Raw genomic sequence first — 22,093 nt, forward strand, 5'->3', positions numbered from 1 at the left:
TTTTAGCTGGGTCAGCATTTCTAAAGTATGCTATTTTTTGTAGAGTCCTAAAAAGGCCAAAAAGTCTAAAAGGCTCTAGACAGCCTTCCATGAATCTAGACTTTGAAAAGCAAAGTATTCTTTGTGGTATTTATTTTCTCTTAGAGTTGTGAAAGGTGCAGATGATCTACAAGAATAACATCACTGTGCTGATTTAAAGCTCTATTCTAGTTGAGATCACTACTTAAATCTTAAACATCTTTAACCGTACAAGTTAAAAAGGCATCTATGGAAAAAAAGAAAAAGATCAAACCTAAAAACCCTACATGAAGTTATGAAACAAGGCTTTTTGGAATAGTAGTTAAACTTTTTAGCTAATGGATATTTATATAGAGATGACTGCCACAAGGTTCATGTCCAGTATTTTTGTATACTGGACATGAACCTTGCCCTCGCCCCAGGCCTGCCTCCCCCCACCCCCCGAACAAAAACCCCTTAACATTTCACGGTAAATAAAGAAACAGAAAAAAACTTTATCGTTCACTGTACTTCTGCATGTGATAACAGGAATTCTTTCCCAATTGCCCTTAACTTTTTTTCTGATAAATGAATCGGATTCTCCACCAAGCTACAAATTGAGGAAGGTCTGCAAGGCTGTAGAAGTTATCAAACGACTTGGGTAGTTTTGCAGAGTAAATGTGCATCTCCAAGGTATCTTGCATGCCTTTCTCCCCCACAATAAAATACATACTTAGGGGTCCATAATTTGATTTATGGAGTACAGAAAGAAAATTTATTTTCCCAATTAAAATGGATTAATATTAATGAAATAATACTGCGCAAAGCAGCTGAACTACAGTCAAAACCTAAGGTTAACTTAAATAGTTCCAGTCTTCCAGGATTGTAAAGCATTTACTATCCATTTATTTTCCACAAGATATGGATTCACAAAAGTCAAAGCTAGAGTATATAGAATCCTAGCTGTTAATACTGAAAACTTATTAAAAAACCCCAAACCAAAGCAATATGAAGCAACCACATATTCAGCATTAAGTTGGTACCTTCAGTTTGTTCAATAAACTCTGGAGATGACTGTTTATTTTCTCGTTTTCAGTTTGAAGTCTTTTGATTTGTTTACTCTGTTCCGATGAAAGCTGACTCAGTATCACAGCTATCAGTGCTTTCCGACTATTCAGTTCATTCTTTAGATTAAGAGACACTGTAGAGAGACATTCATACCTCTTCCCCATATTTGGGAATTTCTCAAGAAGCTCCTAAACGCAAGTGAAAAATTCATTCAGTCACAATAAGGAAAAGAGTGATTAGCTATAAACAGAAGCTTAAAATAAACCATCAGACTCCAGGACTAACCCCTACAGTATGCATTGATTTTACAACAGAAAAGTTAATAGGACTAAGACTTCAGTTTTCACTTGCCACAGGAATATGACAAAAAACACTAAGCCAGGCACAAAAGCAGAGAATTTCTTAATTTTCCAGAAAATCATTTCACAAGCTAAAATTATTTTCATGATTTAGATTGTCTGGCCACATCAAGACCTGTAGATCAGGCCTGAAATAAAATTGTTGCCTGTTCACAAGTTTGCCAGCTGGGCTGCCCTCAGGATGGGCTCCCAAGTTGGTCTGCTTGGTCCTTTGTTGAAAGAAAGGGATCATGAAATTGTTCCTAGCACTCTGCCATAAAAAGGGAGATGTGATCAAGCAGTGAGCAGGCTGAGAAATGCAATAGGCTTCAAGGCACTCCCAGTAAACTGCAACTCAAGTATCATGTATGAAGCTAGGTTATACATTTTCAAGTAAGTATAAAACTTCCTAGGCATACTGCCTCTATCTTTGGTTCTTAGTTGAAAGAAGCAGGATTCACCAGTTTAACTCTTCACCCCACAGTAAAAACATTGGAATTAACATATGCCCTGCGTCCAACATGAACAAGTACAAGATACTTGAGAAAACTGCACAAAGAGGCAGACAAGATCTTACCTATTACAAAAGCCAGAAGGGAAGAGTGCCATTAAAAGAGATCAACTGATGTTTACTTCCCTCATTATTAGCTCCCTACTGCTGATGTAGGATAGAAAGACAGTGTGAATGGAGAAAGCTACACACAACTGATTGTCGCAATTCGGTCCTTCACCACTTTTGGTGTTAACTGAAGAAGCACTCAGGGCTTTTCTAGCATGTATATAATGATGCCCAAATCTACTGCACAGACGTACAGACTGCAGTACAATGGCACTCTTTAAAGTGTTTCATACATATTCATAAATCCTGGTTTATTTTGGCTTTCAGTAGGTTAGTAGTACTTCTCTCATCTGTGAGAGAGTATACTCAGGATAGTTAATTACCAAAAGCTCTGAGGAATTACAGGAGCTTCCTATTTTGAGGATAGAAGCTATTTAATGAAATTAGTTTATTGGAAACCAATTTATTTTTAATGGGGAGTAATGGAAGGGAGGATTTAGGGGGGATTTTGCAAAAACAAAATGGTGAAGAGCTTCTACATGACTAGTTATTTTCATTGGGGTGGCTGGACAGTAATGAAATTAAGTGAGATGTCTCAACTGAGAAGTTCAATTTAATGTTCTCAGAACAAGATGCACAGTCACTGAACAGCAACAACAAATCAGAGCCCATGGTTTGCAGCACCTTAGCAAGATATGCAGACAATTTTATACATTATACACAGAAGCAGGGTTTATGCTCCAGAACAAGTGGTATTAAGGTTTTATATGCATCCTTAAAATAAGCAGAGAAGTTTACCTTAATTTTGAAGGTTTTTTCCTTCAGGATGTCATCAACCACCTGCTCTGCATTATCCAGTGGGTTCACCTGAATGGACGCATCATTCAGGTTTCTCTGCTTCAGTTGGTCTAGAGCACATTCCAGTTTTGCATTTGTTTCAACACACTAAAATAAAAGCATACATATTTAAGTACCATTCAAGAAGAGAAGTTATTTATAACTTAGGTATGCAACTTGCAACACCAACCATCTCAGATTTTTTTTGCAATTCTGTCTTGAGCTGGTCCCGCTCAGACCTGACATCCTGGAGAAGTTTCTGTAGCTCATCTTTTTCTTGATTAATTGATGAGATTTGTTCTTTAAGTTGGAAAGAGTGACTAGTTCTTTCAGCCAATAACTGGTCTTTTTCACATGATACGCTAAATAGCGTCTCAGTTAACTGTTGAATCTACAATAAATAGTGGAGAAAAAACAAGAATTATGATTTGGTCCTGGTCTATGTACTCCCCTATGAAGTGGTCAAATCAGTTGCGTCAAATACAAAGAACACAATTTCCAATAACTCTAAAATTCACACTAACAGCAAGAGAAGTTTAAAAATAATTTTGATGTTCTAATCACTCAGAAAAAGAAATTAAAAGGAAGAGGAATAGCATGACACTCAGAACTATTTTAGTCAACTTTGGCCTTCAGTAAAGCAAGAGGATACAAACAAAAAGACAGTCAACATATGTCCACATCACAAGAAAATTAAAAGAAATAGAAGATTAGCATAAGAGATGGGCAATGGAATGGTCTTTTACTATTCTATTCATTAGAGCAGATATACACATTTGCCAATCTGAAGCAATCCTTAATTATACTCTTTGATCTACAGACAAAGGAAGAGTTTGACAGGTGACAAGTGAAGAAGTGAAAACTGCAAAAAGACTGAGCTGGCAAGAGCTAAGTGCAAGACTTTCTGAATAACAGATATAGTTTGAAAGTGTGCAAAGCACCAAGGATTCCAAACCCACTTAGGTTCATACTGTCTACACAGTGCCTTTTAAAAGTCTGAATAAATACATGTACAATTACTATTATATTAAACCTGCACACATTGGATATGTTGGTCCATTCTAATGGAGTGACCAACCCAACTGGTTACGAGGCTGAGACAGGTTGAGGATGCTATTTCTAAACATCACTAAAGAAACTTGTACAAAATCCTTTGCCCATGTTCATGCTTGTTTAGCACCCAAAAAAAAAAAGATGCACTGAGAATTAAAAATTAAATAGGATTTGTCTTAAGTAAAAGTTTAGCACAGTGATAAAACATCAGAAGACAGAATAGCTACTAAAACCAAAACTCCTTACCTTGTTTGTTAGGCTGTCCTCCAAAATTTCTGACCGCCTCTGAACCTTTAACAAATGTTCTTCCTTTTCTTCAGCTTTGATCTTTTCATTGCTGAGGAGTTCTTGTTGCCACTTCAATTCCTTTTCGGTTTCAAGAATCTGGAGTAAAAATAGAGCAACAAATATAAAATTAAGTTCTGAGATAGCATGTGAATCTACCTCTCGCACACCAGGCCATTCAATATTCCATAGGAGTCAAAATACTTGGCACAAAAAAATGCTTTAGTTTGAGTACAAAAACCTTCAAGTTTTGTCTTTGAAAGTTTCTCCTTTCACTAAGCAAAGCCTGCAAACTAGCATACTGATAAATCCTTACTAATGTAAAGAATTAGACAAAGTATTCTACAAACACGTTTGGACATATTTTCTGCAATCCTTGTTTACACAGATGAGTAACACAAAGCAGAGGTGTAATTAGTTCTTGATGTGAACCCTACTCTATCTAGAAATTATTACTTAACACAATTTAATGAGTTGGACTGTTGTCAGAGTGCTGCTAAATGATCTTTGATAATTTATTATAGAACTAGCATTCCTTTCACTAAACCTCTGAATTTCCGGTGAAGTTGGAGTTTTACAGCAAGACAACTGATACTCAAAAACAGGTGAATTGGAAGATATTGGTAACTAGAGTAAGAAGATTCTTCTCCCACCATAGATTTGAATTAACTACAGGTATTTGAAGTGATTACTCAATATCTGAACAAGGACTGCTGCTCAATGGATACCACCCAATTCACTTGTCTTTACTGTTGTGAAGATATCCTTCATCCAGAAGAGAAATAAAAGTGTCAGAATTTGTCAGCTTTAGTTTCAAAACTTTGGAGCTCAATTATGAAACATACCATTTCATCAAATTCATAAAAAAATGCCTGTTAAGTGTTTTGGTAATGAAATCCATGTATTTTCTGGTTCCTCATTTATTCCTAAAGCAGCCTCAGATAACATTTTTGAAAGAATTTACATACATCTTTAAATACCATTCCACAAGACAGAAGTTAAAGCATGCCAATATTCTTCAGTCTGGGTATACAATTAATACTTGTAAGATATTTTTCAAGACAGCTTCAAGAATTAAACATCTTCCTCTACCAAGTGTTTATAGTTATTATACTTTAATCAAAGATAAAGCACCTTATCAACACTCTCCTGTAGGTTAATCTCCAGTTTGTTCTTCTCTGCTCGAATAGCTTCCAGCATTTCCTGGAGCTGATCTCTCTCCTGTGCTAACAAGTCACACTGTTTCTCCAGCTGCTGAAGTTTACTGCTTTCACTCTCAGTCTTTTCTTTCAGTTCTCCCAGCAGTTTGTGCCTTTCCTTAGTTACCAAATTTAAGTCTTCATTCAACTTGGTTACCTATTAAAAAAATATTTTAGAAAGTATAAAATCACACATAACTATTAGCAAAAACTCCTCTTCTTTTGCTAAATTGTATTACCATGACATCATTGATTGGACCAATAAAACAGCACAAATCATCATGGGTACATACCTGTTATTCTAATGAATCCTTGAGGGGACATCCTCTAAATTATTTCTAAGAGTTTCTTATTACTGTACTTGCCTTTTCTTTCAGTTCACTTATTTCTTCATTTAGTTTTTCTTCAGTGTTTTGCAATTTCTCTTCTCCATTTGCTAGCATGTTCTTCTGGATATCAGCTTGCTCTTTTTGATGCCTTAGTTCTTCCTGTAGATTTTCCATTTCTGTCAGAACTTTTAAGGACTGCAGAACAAGGTATTACATGGATGTTCACTCAGTATGACTAAGTTTTGCTTATCAGGAGTTAAGAATGGTAAGTCAAAGCATTTGAATTTCTAGGAGAGTACTATCAGAATAATCAGTCTTTTAACTTTAGGAAAAAACCTCAGTTGTCATTCGCCCATGCCTAGTTTAAGAACTCCAAAGGAAGACAGTCTTTAGAAATAGTCTTTATCAGTTAAAAAAAAAAGTAGGCAGAAGTAAAGAGGAAAGGGAAAAATGTTGGGGGGGGAACAGATTATGTAGATGACTAAAAAAAGCCACAACACACCCCACCATGAAAGATACTCTTATTCTTGTGGCAACTGCCATCAGTTACGTGAACAATTTGTCCAATTGTTCAGTAGAAAGATGTAACTCTGAAATTAAAGATTTGATAATCTTAGTTTGCTGATTTTAGTTTTTAAATTAGTTGGTCTATACGTACTTAAAAGAGATCAGTGGTTCTACCTGAGGTTTGCTAAAAACTCATGTGAAAGCTTTTACATTTCTTAAAATAATTTGCAGAGCTTCTCTTAGGAAAAGAATATTTACCAGACTTCCTTTTAACTTTAGAAATTATCAGCTTGATTTTTGTTAACTACATATCAGAACGAACTTGTCTGAAATAGCGTGTCAACATAAGCATACTTTTCATGCAAATACTTGGAATATTGAAGTCACTAATCTGCCAGGAAATAAGACATCAGGAAGGAGAAATAGGATAGCTAATCAGTTTCTTTTCTGGGTTTAGCTTTCTCTTCAGCAATCCAGAATGAGCTGAAGTGGTAGGAGAATTAAGCCCTTAGATATCACTAAACCTGGATTACATCTACTGTTCAGTGCTAAATGTGAGGACACTGTAGATGAAAGGTAACATAGGAACTTACAGAGTGTTTGTCCAGCAGGTGGCAGACAACTGTGCCTAAACCCAGAGCAGCACAGTGACCAAAAGGGCAGGAAGGGGATAGGGGGAAGAGAAAGTGAGAGACAGATTCCAAAATCCAGACTGGATTAGCAAACTAAATTTTTAGTTTACTGCTGCTATGAACAAGTGAAGGGAGAGGAGGAGATACTGAATAGCAGAAGGCTTCATGACCGAAATAAAGGCAGGTTGTACCACTCTGAGTTAAAACAATTATTTAAGAGGTTTTATACATACTCTCTCCTTGCTTTCCCGACAGTCAGCCTCTAACTGATCTCTTTCTGCTTTACAAGTCTCTAGCATTTGCTGTAGCTCATCTTTCTCCTGATTAAGTAAAGTGATTTTCTCAAGCTGCTGACAGATACGCTCATTCATTGTTTTTTCATTTTGTTCTTTTTCTGCCAGTAGCTTGCCATATTCAGAAGAGACATGAGTCAGGTTTTCAGTTACTTCAGTGAGCTGAAAGAACAAATAAGAACGAGTATTAATATTTCTAATAATCTCTAGCATGGGTAGAAGTTATTTGATAGTTTGGAAAAAAAACAGTAACATTCTAATTTATTAAATTTTGTTGTCCCTGTAATCAGGTTCTGATTTAAGAAGAGTGTTACTGGATCATATTTCACAAGCACTATCTGTACATATGCGTTGTTATAATTGGATTATTTTACAGAAGACATCTCCATTAGTTTACTGATATAGTAAGCAAAGAAAGATGTAACAATTTTGCTTAAAAGTCAGTCAAATTTCAGTGCTTCTGTCTCATTGATAGACAAAAGTGAATGTGTAAAAACCTACAGGCCATTATAATTCCATAAAAATTACTCCATTGCTATATCCACAGCAGACGGGCTTGATTCTAACAAGCATTAATGTCTTCTAAAAGCCACAATAGCTTCGGACATGAAAATAATAAGTAGGTAAGAAATTTATAATAGTGCAGCAAGTTGAAGAATGAGCTAAACTGCCTTTTAGTTGCTCAAGTATCTTCAGAGTTACATAGCTAAAAGACATATTAGAATTTAAAAAGCTTTAATACTTGGAAAACGCATTGAGGTCAAAAAGCAGTATTGATTCCAAATAATATTCCACCATTCAGCACTAAGGCATGTTTAGTTATAAGGGTTGTAGCTTGCAGGTCAAATTGCATTTGATCATCTTTTCACTGCCTCTGTTTCTATGGAATTCTTTCAAGAAGCAGTACAGGGAAAAACTTCTAATTAAGTTTCATTATTACATTTACTGAACGCTTACAAACTGAAGACTGCAGAGGCCATGGGTTGCCAATCCTGACAGAATTTTTAGTTTACTTGACAAAACTGCATCTGACCTTCTGCTGCAGTTGATCAGTTGTTTCCTTCAATGCTTCTTGAGCTTTCAAGAGTTGATTTTCTTTCTCTGAAAGACTTGCTTTCAGCTCCACAATAGTCTCCTGATGTTGTCTGAGAGAGTTATGAGCACATCTCAACTCTTCCTGCATCTCTGAATTCTTTGAACACAACACAGTTAAAGTACATTAAAGCCCGAACAACACTTCCAAAATTTAAGACAGAAGTTTACTAAAGCTATTATCCTAAAGGAATAGGACTATTTTTCTTACCATGCTAATTGTCTCCTGTACAGTTTCTCTTAGCTGGTCTCTCTCATTTTGGAGATTGTCCAGTTGCATTTTAAGATTATCATCTCTTTCTGTCAGAGCGCTCACTCCCTGACAGTCGTGCGATTTTGGAATAAAATCTGTTCTCCCCATTTTTTCAGATTCTCTTTGACATTCATTGGCCTTCACTTCCTCCATTTCATGCAATTTCCTTTGTGCCTGGCTCAGCTCTTCTCTCAGAAGAAATAATTCTTCCTCAATAGATTTTTCTCGAATCTGTGGTATCTATTTTATACAGAGATAGAAGTCTACACATTCAGGGAAGCAGCTTTAAGAGAAACATATCTCTGACCTTTGACAGGTTGGTTATGTAAAACAAACAGAAGCAATGTTTTAGAGAGATTTGTATTTTTTTCAGAATAAGATTTGACTGAACTCAATATGCAATTCACGTTTCTTGAAATAAGAGACACATAAAAGTAAAATTTGAAGTGAGGACTTCTGAAACAAGCTACCAGAAGTAGAATTTCATGGCCATAGTTTAAGCTTGGGGCGGGGCGGGGGGGGGGGAGAGAGACACGGACCCAAAACAAAAAAACTCAACAACAACCACCCCCACAAACCAAACTATAGAGACCTTATCCATATTTCTAGCCTCAACAGCAAATAATGGTGTCAAGACAATTATTTCCCTGAAATTTGTCCACTCCCCCCATAAATATTAAAATATATGCACATACTTTACTTTTTTCAAAGTGTATACACACACTTTGTATATATACATCTAACACACATGTGCAATCAGCATGTCCAGTTATGAAAAATGTTGGCTGCAATATCCCTTTTACTACCAGGAAAAAAAAGTCAGTGTGCTTTGAAAAAGCAGAACCACCCTTTCCAGATGAGCAATTTTTAGCTTCAACTACTTATAGAACCACATCTCTGCGCAGATCAACTCAGAACATCACCATCATGTATCAAGTTAAAATTCTATTTATAGGAAAACATGTCATATTCTACTACTAGTTGTGCATATACAACAGTGTGGGTGGAAAACATTTCAAATAAACAATAACAATCCTGGTGTTTAATGGTCTGCAAGTCAAGTAGCAGGACCCTTTTCTCCAGTTTGTTTTGCAAATTATTTTCACTCAAGTGAAAGTTTAAATAAGCATGCTTTCCATTATAGCCTTAGCATAATTACCAAAGTTCCTTCCCCGTACTCTTCTTTTTTCGAATGTAAACTGTCCAGCTTATCCTGCAATGGATTGTTCTCTTGTGTAAGGAAAAAGATTTGTTCCTTTTGCACCTGAACCTGATCACTTTCTCTACAGTTATTTTCTGATTTTTCCTCAGCAAGTTGATCTCTCTCTGATGTGATGATTTTTATTTCTTCCGTCATCTGTGATATCTATAAAAAATGTGCAAAGACAGTATTTCCATCAATTCAAAACCAAAATTAAATGCAAAAAGTTTTGTTTGATTCACTCTGCTACAGTATTTTTAACATCAAACCACTGTAACCAAACTAGAAAAACTCCAGAACTGAAACTTTAGGCCTTTGTCACCTGCTTTGTTTTAAATGCTAACCTTTCAGCAGTCTCTTCTGCAATATTGGCCAGATTTTTATCTAGAAAAAGTCTGAGAGGAAGAAGCCAAGAGACACCTGTTGGATTATTTTTATGCATCTATTCCAAAACATGCAAATGCTGAATTGACACCATTGACTTACTGGGTCTGGCAGCTGATATACTTCCAGAAAAAGCCAATCTCACATACTACGGATTCTCCCTCCAGAGAACCTGTGCCACTGAAGCAGCTGTGCAACATACATATTTCTCAGCACCCTTCTTTGTCAGTTGTTGAACAGGCACAAAAAAGTGGATCAGCCTTCTGCTGTACATTGGGAACTGAGCTGCCATTTGCAACCATGTGTTACACTTCTCATTGGGACTGACTGTTATAAACCATTAGCCTCATTCCTACCCCTAAGTAACCCTCATCTCTTCCTTTCATTTGCCATCTAATGCCACCACTCAAATTGACAACCGTGGGGCACGCTAATTAACCAAAGGTTTATTAGAGTGTACATTACAGCTTGAAGCTCTACAGAAATAGATCAGCAACTGGTAAAGACTTGGATCAGGCAGTACTACTTTCTTGCCCACTTTCTACCAAAGGCCTAGAAATTTTCTAAGGATAAGCAGAAGAGACTATAAGCAGACTAGGCTTGTTTTCAGTGTTGGAAAAACACAGTAAAAGCATTTTTATTTTGAATTATTACACAACGTTTTACCCGTATTTCGAGTTCTTTAATGGTTTTCCCCAGTGCCTCTTCAACACTCAGAATCTCAGATTCTTTTTCAGAAATATTCTTTTCCAACTTCTTGACAGTGTCCTGGGATTGCTTAAGAGAACTCTGCGTATTTCTCAGTTCTTCATGTGCCAAAATGTTCTTTAGAATAAAAGAAAGAAAATCCACAAAAGAAAATTCAAGTATTTTGCAACATTAGTAAACACTCCTTGATTAAAAAAACCCACACAAAACCCTACTCCCCTATATATTTCAATATAGTTTATAAGTGTTCTTACACTCTTCCCCTTAACATGTATGGTCCATTTCTATAAAGGCAGAATTCCTACCATTGAAACAGTGTCCTTTATATCCTCTTTGAGTTGGTCTGTCTCAGCTTGGAGAGACTCCCCTTTTTGCTTCAGGTAATCTCTTTCCTGGGTTAGAGTTTTTATTTCTTCCCGACATTCAGTAAGCTGCTGAAGAACTGCCTGGATCTCCGAATCCTTGGCCTCCAGTCTCAACTCCGTAATCTTTTCCTGCTCTTTTAATCGCTCCATTTCATTTAACTTCTGCTGAGTCCGAATAAAATCTTCTCTTACCTCAAGAAGTTGTTTGTGCTCTGCTGTCTTTTCTTCCAGTTCTTTCATTTTGCTAGAGAGCTTTAGTTAGCAAAGTAATGAAAGTAAATTATTTCCATTGTAATGCAAAACTGTATGTGTACATGTTCTCACAGAACATGTTATATTAGCTTAGAAAGGGTGAGAGATGCTAGCTTTCAACAAGAGAATAGGAAGTTCATCATTTCACTTTAAGTCATTGCTTATATTCTCGCCCACATTTAATAAGCATTTGTTTATGGAACCTTCCTGTGGTTTCTCCTTAGCAGCAGCAGTCTTACTAAAACATACCACCACACATGAAACTGTAGCGTAGCTTAGGAATTATCAAATTAAGAGTCATCAAATCCATAGCTGGAATATGACAGCCATATCAGTGCCAAAAGCCTTGTCAAAAATATGCATCTTTAGTGCATATTTTCTGCACCTTTTCTTCTTAAATGTTTTTTTTCCTTTCTAATTGCCAATTTATGTGGTGGTTCTCTCTGGTTTGAAAGATCTCCTGTTCTAAACAGACTCCAGTTCCTGATTAGGAAACTTTCTTTCTATGCTTTAGATAGAGTAGGTCATAGCAGCATATTTTAAAAAAATATTTGCATAATAAAGATATAACTTAAGAATGGGAAAAGAAGAATTAAAAGGTCAAGTACAGAAAGAGAACATATTACCTAGAGCAACATATACATTTCTTTGCCTATGAAGAAAGAGACCGTTGAGCTGCATAATCCTACAACCTTATACACCTGGCATAGAATAAGTAATATCCACTCATGCTAGAGGAATTTCAATGATAGTGTTATTTATACCTTTAAGGCTACTTCTCCAAAAAAAGTGGTTGGTTTGTTTGTTTTTATACTATGAATTAATACCTCGTGTCTTATCTGTAAAAAGGAGCAAGCTGACACTGACCTCTAGTTTCACTTCCTCCAAAGTTGTTTTAGACTCTTGTGCTTCTTTAGATAGAATATCTATTTGGAGCTTCATTTGTTCATTGTTTTCTGATGCAGCTACATATTTTTGCTCTAGTTCTTCATGGAGCTGTTTAAGTGCTACATATTCCTGGTCAGACTTTACATATTTAAGTTGTGCATCTGCTAGATTGTCTTTTGATTTTCCAATTTCTTCAGTCATATGTTTAAGTCTAATTTCATTATCAGCTACTTCAGAAAGCAGCTTTTCTCTTTCCAATTTTAATAAGCGTAGCTCCTCACATTTTTCAAGAATCTGCCAACAGAAAAGCAATATGAATAGCATTTTCTAAATCAGTATTTGCCATAGCTGCATAATAAAAAAGCATGTTCATATGCAGATATAGGAAATAAAGTACAGGCAAGCACACAGCACAGTACATTGGGTTTTGCTTTGTTGGGAGGGAGCTGTCTAGCAAACAATCCTTCAAAGAGAAGCAAGACAGACAAGTCCCTTCCAAAACCTTGAAACCTCTCCTCTAACTCTTTAGATGTTCCTTAAATATTTCCTTTTTCCTATGCTTGAGCTAGGACTGGACTGATACTCCTAGCTATAACTCCTAAACTAAGTATTTAGATGTATCAGTACTTTCTTCATGATACAGAGTTTATAAAGTTGTTAACATCTAATTAAGTTCTGTTTATTAGTGGAAGTAGACCACTAGAAGGGTTTGGAACTTTTTGCAAAGCATTCATGAGTTTGTGAGATTACTTGCCCTGGATAATTTTCACTGCATATACTTAGTAGCAGGTATTTAAGGATAAAGAAACCTAGAAAGAGTTTGCAAACAAACCCTTTTAAGACACATTTAAACTTAGTCTACTAAGCCCTGAGCTGCCAGGAAACAGAAAAGTTAACTTGCAAATTCTGGAAAACTTGTAAGGAAAGTCTCTCACTTCTCACACAGCATTTCTGCTAAGAGGTCTTGAAATTTTCTCATCGCCCAATTAGACAAAAATTCAGTTTTAGAACAGTAAACCAGGATCAAACACCATTATACTTACACACACAGTTATCAATGGTGACCATGGCAAATAGGCAGGCAAATGTTGGACTAGAAATTCCTGATTATAGTAGACTTTGTGACTAAACATGTGATCTTAAATTTATTCCTAGGTGCAAATATTAGATACTTGAGGAACAATAATTTAATGAACTTAGTTGTAATATCTCAGGTTATTTGATTCAAGGCAACTTTTGGCTTTAAAACTTCATATCCAATAAGCCTCCATTAATACGTTACCAGCCAAGCACAATATAAAAACAAGGAAAAAGTTAGAGGTTTTTTGTTTACCTTTTTCTGCTGTATCTCAACAGTGTTTGGTAGAGACTGAAGTTCTGATAGCTCATTCACTTGTTTTTGCAGAAGTGCATTCTCTTTCAATGCTTTTTCTAGTTCTCCTTTTAAGTCAGCTGCCTTTTTTTCCAGCTCCACAAGAGAGAGCAGATCTAAAGAATTAACAAGTTTAGATTAGTAAGAGAGTGTGAGAGAAGAAAAGCATGTTTTAAATTAAGCAGAAGATTTATAATGCATTCTGGATGTCATATAATTCCAGAAAAGTATATTTTACAAATGGCCAACAACTAAAAGATGAAACTACTGGTCTGAATTTGGTCATCACTTGTTAGGTTGACATCCTAGACACCCTATTTTAGATTCTCCCTGACAGCCTTCATTATCTTGACGGTCTTCGTGTGAAATAAAACATTCCATAAGTTGCAGTTTTCCAAATAGTTCAAGAAAGTGCTAAAGCAGTTACTATGTGCAGGCAGTACCAGATACTCTAACGTTTTACATTGATAGAAGCTCCAAGTATTTGAGAAAACAAGAGCCAGAGTCTTCCCTATCCCCCCCACCATTATGGGAAAAGAGAGGAGAGGAGGAGGGAAAAAAGTACCACCTGAAACAGTACCTTTTGGAACTTTACCCTCCATCAGTGAACTTAGCCTTGTGTTTTCTTGAAATACAGACTGCAACTCTTTCTGCAGGTCAGCTTGCATTTTTTTGTAACTGGCTTTTCCTGCTTCTATTTGGCTTTGATAGAATTGAACGTCCTTTTGCATTTGCTCGTAATTTTTTAAGAGTTCATTCTTCAGGAAAACAAAACAACATGCAATTCACACACAGAATAAAAGTCTACTTGCTTAACATTGAAATATTGTATCTGTCACATTTCCTGTTGTCACTCTGAACAACTTTGGCTTCCATAAATTGTGGCTTATTCTGCCACATTTAACAACTACATTCCTGTCAGAGTCCTATAACAAAACATACCTTACCATAGAGGTCAGGGCCATAACTACTTCTACTATTGTCTTTACTCCTTCAAAGATCAAAGTAAGCTCCTTCCCACTTCTGAGTTCACATCACTTGTTCTCTTTTGTTGTCTGGTAAAGTTAGGTTTTGAGTCTTATGTCCTAGTAACTCCCTAAAGGCTGTTCATTTGCTCACGCTCTCTACTGGTAAACCTAAAACTAACCACCAACTCCTGTGGAAGAAGCCTCTATTTTTTTTTTATCTTTCTCCCTAAGACCCATTTTCCATGAATTCCATAATAAAAACATTAGTTGGAGCATGACTCATTAGCTTTCTCCAAATACTCTACCACATCATGTCTTTATCAATTGCCTTCTTCACTAGTCTGGGAGCAGACAGGCCTTTAACAGCATTTTGTACAGCTATAAATGCAGTTTAACAAGTACTTGCCATCTTCTCCTTCAGCTCCAAATTTTCAGTTCTGAGAAAAGCAGATTCTTTTTTGGCATCCAAGGCTATGGTCTCACTATCTAAGAGGGATTTATTCAGCTGCTGAATTTCCTCAATTAGCTTATCAGAATCTCCCTGAAAAAGACAGATAAATACTCAAAGAAAGTAAAAACTATATAGCCATAATAAAGCAAGTGTGTTCATGTGGTTAAAATGTAAATACAGGCTCAGAAAACTTGGTAAGTTTACTCTAAAAGGAACAGTAGCAGGCTTGTTTGAGAGATGGGAAAAAGAGCATCATTTCCCGTAGCTTTACTTCACCAGAGTAGTGCTCTATGATAATGTAGTAATTAGCATTTTAAGCTTTGTAAAAAAAATTTCCGAACATCTATAGGGAAGCAGATTTCAATTATACCAAAGTTATATCTAAATTTAACCCACCTTCAGCAAAACCAAAACCATCTCTCAACCCAGCAGAAAACTCAAATTTACCACTGAAAAAGATGTGTCCTTTTTTTCAGCTCCTGCTTTCTGTAATTCTTCCACATGATTCTGTAGTATCTTTATTTTGTTCTCTTTCTCTTTCAGCTGTTCCAATTTGGACTTTATTTCTGCCTAAAAGTTGGAGGAAAAAAAAAAGGAGAAGGAAGGTTCTAGTGCCCGGTTTCGTTTTTCAGGTAAGAATTTAAAAAAACCTGCTTTGTACATAGTAAGTATTCATGGGTTTTAGACATATCCTCTTTACAGCTGGCAAGACTAACCAGAGCCCAGTGATGTCTAGGTTGTCCTCAGCAGATACAGTATTTCAAGATAAACAAACCAAGTGCATTTCATACAAGTCTTATTGCATGTAAATTAATGGACAGGCTCACCTCAAGTTCCTCGTTGTACACTTCAGCATTTGAAACTAGATTCTTTAAGTTGGTAATTTCATGCATTAGTTGTATCTGTGGAGCAAATTGAAGCAAAATTGCAGAGGATGTTAGAAAGCACTCGCACCAGTAGTTTTAGTTGCCAACACCATGAAAATAAGCAAGGTCTGTCTTGTGCTTTCTTTTCTATTAGTGGGCAAACCATATATACACACGCATATCTATTTAAACAGCTACGAAGCAAGTTGCTACATATTCTTTCAAACGGATAGATGAGACGCAAAGCTCCGTTTCAGCTTCCCACTAATTAGAAAGGATTCAAGTACAATTAATCTGCAACAGCTCAAGAAGCAAGAGCAACGTGATCAAAGCAATTAATGAAGAAATTGTACAGATATGACACTTCAAATTCTAGTCATGTTAGGCAGCTTTTTATGACACAGTGCAGATATTTACGATTTAATCTATTCACTAATAAGAATAAGAAGGTGCCAAAATTGAGGTAAAGCAAGCCATGGACACATTCAGTGGCATCCTCTGAAAGGAGGCACAAGTAGAAGACTATATAGAAAAGCACTTCTAAAACTGAAGAACTCTTTTCTTTTGGTCTTTGTTAGAAAAGCTTTACAATAAGCACTCATCTACAAGTACTTCTGTATAGTCACAAGCATAGGTAAGGAGAAAATCCAATCTGTAATTTTAAGACCAGTGAAAAGCTTTAAAACAAGCACTCTCCTGTGAGTATTTCTATATAGTTAGGAGTATAGCGAGAAGAAAACCCAATCTGTAATCTTAAAATCAGAGGATGGTTGTAGAAGATACAGTACAATACTACTGTCAGAAGTCATTTAATGTCATTATTCAGAACAGAGTTTACCTGTATAAATCTGTGGTGATTTAAATTGATGGATTTCAACTAATGTATTTAGTTAAGTATGTGACCTTTCAGTATTGCTCTAATTACTCTGCTACATGGTTATCAACAAATGCTTACATTTTATGGACTGTCTTCAGATACATATCTGAAAACATGATTCATTCAAAAAGCAATTCTTGTAATAGAAGCTACTTTAGAACATTGCATCTGTTACTAGATACAGTTTTCCTTGCAAAGCTTTTGTGTAACTGAGGATTTGTTAAATATTGGCTGATAAGGAAGGTAGCACAATTAGTCTAGCATACAAAGAGTCTTCTAAAAAGAATCTTAAATACAAGCTAAATCATAATCTATTATGGATCCATTTTGTTTAAGATCCATAAATCTTTGTAGGGAACACAATGGAAGTGAGAGGTGATCTTGTTAAATTGTAACCTGAAACAACAATGCAAAAGGATGTAACTTCAGCTTCAACCTTAGTTTCATGGTCAGAGGACATTAAAGAGACCAGCGTGTACAAGTACTCTGCAGAGAAGGTATCAGGAAAGAAATGGAATAATACATCCATGTCTCAATACCTTAAGTTGTTTGTTCTGCGGTTTTGTTTGTTTGAGGCTTCTTTGCACTGTGACTTATTTCACAGTCTAGCCCTTGGGCAGATAGAACCTAACACTAGTAATACATATTTTAGGTTACAGAATCAGAGCATAAAACATTTGGACAAACAAGGTACATGTCCACTAACAGCACAAGGAGGTGAAGAGAACTGAAAGCCAGCATTTCCTATATCGTAAGTTATCCAGTAGGTAGGTTTACCTTTTCTGACTTCCTAGCACAATACACAATGGTTCAATTTTCCACAGACATTACTATTCACATTTTTAAATATTTTATTACCAAGTTAAATAATATGTTAAAAGTTAATGCTCACATAGTTCAATGGATTACCAAAAGCCAGAGCTATCTTGGATTGTAAACCAAGATGTTTTGCACAAGAAATATGTGAAATACTGTTTAGCAACCATACTTGAACTTCAAAACAGTTCTAAAATGCGTTTACGCAGCAAAACAAATATATATACACACAAATATGTTTAACCAGACTTCAGTATGTGACTCTCCAAAAATTTAAGTCTGAATTTTACATTCTGAGTAAATCCAGTTTAAACCCTGGGTTCATTCATTCTGTTGCTGAACATAGCTTATAACACCATCTGTTTGTGAATCAACATCCAAGTATATGTACACTGAATAAACTCTAGAAAACATTTGAGCATAGAGAATTCTTATCTCTCTATTTATTTCAATGCACTTTACCTCATGATCTTTTTGTGTTTGTTTTTCCAGTGCTTCAAATTCATCCATTTCTATTTTTTCCTTCAGTTTCTCCTTCATTTCATTTATTTCTAATTTCAGCTGCTCATTTTCCAATACTAGGTTATTAAAGTTAGCCTGCAGGACGTTGACCTCATTTACTGCAATATCCTGAAGAAGCAGCAAAAGAAACTTTAGAAGTTGTTGTTGGAATGTCAGTCTTATTTCTAGAAAATACAGAACAGACTTACCTTCTCTAGTGCTAATGCTTCACAGAGTTGCACAGATTCTTCAAAGTCTCTCTGAGTCTAGAAAAGGAATCACTCTCAGTTAACTGATCTACAAGATCAAGCAAGTTTAGTATTATATTCCTTGTTGCTTCTCTTTTCACAGCTAGTCCTGTTTAAATACCAAAGCTTACTGGATCATTCCCCACAAAACCATAGAATCATAGAACCGTCCCACGGCTTCACAGAGATGACCAAAAGACTTACTTTCTAACCAGTTATAATAATTCTTCAGACATATAGAAGAATATTGGCGTTCTACAGAAAAGTAAGGCTGATCTTACTGAGAAGCAAGTAATGTATATGCATTGTATTAGACAAGGAAAATAGATTATGTTACCCAATTCATGTTAGGTCCAGCAGTCCATTCTACATCTGAAATCTGATCAGGAACCATCAGACATTGGTTGTCATGTTCAGAATTCTCTAACATAGCTGAAAAGAAAGATGTATTAAAAAATACAGAGTAGCAGTAGATTTTAAACTGGACATCAAGAGTTATTTTCTTATCAAAGAATTTTATCACATTGGAAACAATCATTCAATGGCAAAGATGTAGCACACTGAGTATGACTTCTGAATCTCATGATTTTCTCTTATGAAAGGGAATAACGCTGAAGTGCAGTCTCTACACTTATGCTGACCACAAGTTAATGAATACTAAACCATATCCAGAATACATACTTAACTACAGACTAGGAAAAAGTTTTTAAGTGTCAAGGAAAGAACCACTCAACAGTATCCTGCAAGATTTAAAGAGAAAAGCACCACCCTCCCACATACAGAAAAAAACCCCGACAATCCACACACAAGCAAAAAAGCTTGACAGAAGGATAGTTAATAAGGCTGTAAGAAGATGCAATTCAGCAGCAATACTGTCCAATTATTCTCTTGTCTTCAGTTCAACTTTTTTTGTCCCTCACTCCTCTAATAAGTCCTTGAATTTCTCTGTATCTCAATCTGATCTTTGAGTAATGACTTCTCTATTCTTGTTGAGGATTTTGGTATTTCACATACCCCTCTTTTTTCCTCTCCTTTTTGGGGGGAGAACACGGTTTGGATGAATAGTCTGTGTTAAAGAATAACCTTGGCTACTTTTACAAAAAACTGGGGGGTTGGGGTAAACTGCATGGCAGAAGTATTTGTAGACCCTGCCTTTTACCTCACAGCTCTTGCCTTTGGTTTTAACAAATTAAAAGCTCAATATCCAGAAGAAGGGGAAGAAAAAAAGTAACTTCCTTAGAAATTGTGTACAGGGACATTTGTTTTTGTTCCTTTTTTTAAATTTGTGGTATCAGAGAGTCAACTTATTCCCTTTGGGAAGCTAAGTAATGCTTGCAAAGCTAACCAACAGGAATTTGCTACACATTATTTCTCCTGGGCTAGTAAGACTCATGCTCCCACTTTTTAAATAAAATGAATCTTATTTCCAGCACAAGAACTACCAATATTATTGTGCTAAAACCGCTTCCCTTCCAGGCAGCATTCTTTGCTGGCAGACATATGTAATTTCCTTATGGGCTACAGGTAACTCTTTCAAAACTGGGTTAATGGAACACAATTTGAGTAGTATAGTGCCAACTAAACATAGCTTTCGTATTGTTAGTAAATTAATTTGCTTTTTAACTTAGATTCATTAAAAAGGGATTATTTCTCATTTCAAAGTTGCTTTGAAGAGTTTCCTTATTTTTTTCCTGGAGATACTTACAGTCCTCCATATCTGGTAGTGCCGACAGAGACATTTTCATTTTTTTTGTTTCAGTCAGCCTTTGTTTTTCAAAGTCTTCAAAATACCTCACATTCGCCTGGTTTATTTTACCAGGAGCCCAAGTAACTCTTCTTCTTCTCTTGGCCTTTAAAAAAGTATTTACAGAAAAAGTGATACAACCAAAGCATTAAGTAGAGAGTAGATGCTGCATTAGGCTAGTTCTATAACAGTACCAGCAGCTAATTAATTTTGAAGAAACTGCAAAACACTGTCTAAACTACAGCATAAGAGTTTGAAAGCAAAAGTCTCTGCAGTCTGTTCACTGCAAGGCAACATTGAATTCATACTCACTCAGAAGTTATTTTAAAAGTTACCCCTTTAAAAATAAGAAGAATTATGTGAAAATTGCCTATCAAACTTAATTCTTCATTGTCAATATAACCTTATGTATTTAATATTACCTTTTGCAAAGTATTTCAGAGTTAACAAATAAGATCTAGAACAAGTGCTTACTTTAGCATTCTGTTTTGAGGAAAAGGAGGCAGAAGTGACCAGCATCTCAGTTAAGTTTCGTATCCTATCTTCCTGTACTTTTTGAAGAGAATTCTTTTCTTCTAGCAGCTGGGCCAATTGGTCTTTTTCCATTGCGTGAATTTGAGTCTTCGAAGACACCTTCCATAAAAAGAATATTAATCAAACTGACATTTTAAGAGCACAAACTACTCCTACAGAAGATACACAATTACTAATATTTAAAAACAACTACACACATATATTAAGTCTGGAAGAGCTGTCTTTAATCTTTAACAATGAAACCGACAATTTAGTCTACAAGTTACCTATAGACTTAGTATTTAAAGGGGTCAAAACTCCCCAAAACAATACAGCCTCAAATTTTTCTAGGAACAAAAAAAAGCATTCTTTCAAGTGTAACAGTTTAAGATGACCTTCCCGTGGTGCCAGAAGCATGAAGCTCTTTGAGAACTATGATTCAATTGTCAAATAACAGCAAGCAACTCTAACGCATGTGGTCTCTTAAAATTTGAAGTACTGAAAATTTATTCTGTTGTAAAGCAACTGCATTACAGTAGCTAGTTTTTTGACAACTTTATCATAAGCTTACAATAGTTTAGAGTATTCAAAGTTCACATGGGATTTTCCAACAAACTCTTCTGTACTTTCCTCACTACCTACTATCTCAGAAGATAGCAAACGCACTTCTAGGTGCAAGTTTACACTGCAAATTAATTCTCTTTAAAAATAATAGGTCAGTTATTTTTCCTTAAACTTTTCCTAAGACTTTGTTTATTTGAGGAAAAAAAAAAGCATATTTTGATGATTTGATTCACCAAAACAGTATGTTCAGAATTGTGATTTTCCTGTGCTTTATCTTTTATGATCTATGCCCTAACAAGACTTGTGTCCTGGTTCCAGCTGGGACAGAGTTAATTTTCTTCCTAGTAGCTGGTATAGTGCTGTGTTTTGGATTTAGGAGGAGAATAATGTTGATAACACACTGATGGTTTTAGTTGTTGCCAAGTAGTGTTTATACTTAAGTCAAGGATTTTTCAGCTTCTCATGCCCAGCCAGCAAGAAGGCTGGAGGGGCACAAGAAGCTGGGAGGGGACACAGCCAGAACAGCTGACCCAAACTGGCCAAAGAGCTATTCCATACCATGTGACATCATGCCCAGTATATAAACTGGGGAGAGTTGGCTGGGAGGGGCAGATCGCTGCTCGGGAACTAGCTGGGCATCAGGTAGTGAGTGGTAAGCAATTGCATTGCGCATCACTTGTTTTATATACTCTAATTCTTTTAGTATTATTATTGTAATTTTATTATCACCATTATTATTATTTTTCTTCCTTTCTGTCCTATTAAACTGTCTTTATCTTGTGGTTTTTGGGTTGGTTTTTTTTTTTTTTAATTCTCTCCCCCATCCCACGGAGGGGGGGAGAGTGAGTGAGGAGCTGCGTGGTGCTTAGTTCCCAGCTAGGTTAAACCACAACAACTTGCAAGATTGCTCCTCAACTCCCTAGATTTTTGGAG

The 22,093-nt window shown here is 35.9% G+C and overlaps 1 protein-coding gene across 1 annotated transcript in view; it reads right to left on the bottom strand.

Annotated features, from left to right (window-relative positions):
• Window positions 1-22,093, bottom strand: part of CENPE (centromere protein E) — a 39,040-nt gene that overhangs the window by 8,338 nt on the left and 8,609 nt on the right. Inside the window, exons 13-35 of the mRNA XM_050896038.1 lie at window positions 20,558-20,716; window positions 20,045-20,189; window positions 18,677-18,771; window positions 18,301-18,357; window positions 18,053-18,220; window positions 15,859-15,933; window positions 15,479-15,601; window positions 14,987-15,121; window positions 14,193-14,370; window positions 13,574-13,728; window positions 12,220-12,534; window positions 11,041-11,352; window positions 10,694-10,852; window positions 9,602-9,808; window positions 8,401-8,682; window positions 8,131-8,289; window positions 7,038-7,259; window positions 5,702-5,860; window positions 5,272-5,493; window positions 4,099-4,236; window positions 2,990-3,190; window positions 2,761-2,907; window positions 1,041-1,253 (exon numbers count right to left, since the gene is read on the bottom strand). Of these exons, the coding sequence (XP_050751995.1) occupies window positions 1,041-1,253; window positions 2,761-2,907; window positions 2,990-3,190; window positions 4,099-4,236; window positions 5,272-5,493; window positions 5,702-5,860; window positions 7,038-7,259; window positions 8,131-8,289; window positions 8,401-8,682; window positions 9,602-9,808; window positions 10,694-10,852; window positions 11,041-11,352; window positions 12,220-12,534; window positions 13,574-13,728; window positions 14,193-14,370; window positions 14,987-15,121; window positions 15,479-15,601; window positions 15,859-15,933; window positions 18,053-18,220; window positions 18,301-18,357; window positions 18,677-18,771; window positions 20,045-20,189; window positions 20,558-20,716 (4,026 nt within the window). The remainder of the gene's footprint in view (window positions 1-1,040; window positions 1,254-2,760; window positions 2,908-2,989; window positions 3,191-4,098; window positions 4,237-5,271; window positions 5,494-5,701; window positions 5,861-7,037; window positions 7,260-8,130; window positions 8,290-8,400; window positions 8,683-9,601; window positions 9,809-10,693; window positions 10,853-11,040; window positions 11,353-12,219; window positions 12,535-13,573; window positions 13,729-14,192; window positions 14,371-14,986; window positions 15,122-15,478; window positions 15,602-15,858; window positions 15,934-18,052; window positions 18,221-18,300; window positions 18,358-18,676; window positions 18,772-20,044; window positions 20,190-20,557; window positions 20,717-22,093) is intronic.

The sequence above is a fragment of the Gymnogyps californianus genome, chromosome 4 (assembly GCF_018139145.2).
Source record: "Gymnogyps californianus isolate 813 chromosome 4, ASM1813914v2, whole genome shotgun sequence".
Classification (NCBI taxonomy): domain Eukaryota; kingdom Metazoa; phylum Chordata; class Aves; order Accipitriformes; family Cathartidae; genus Gymnogyps; species Gymnogyps californianus.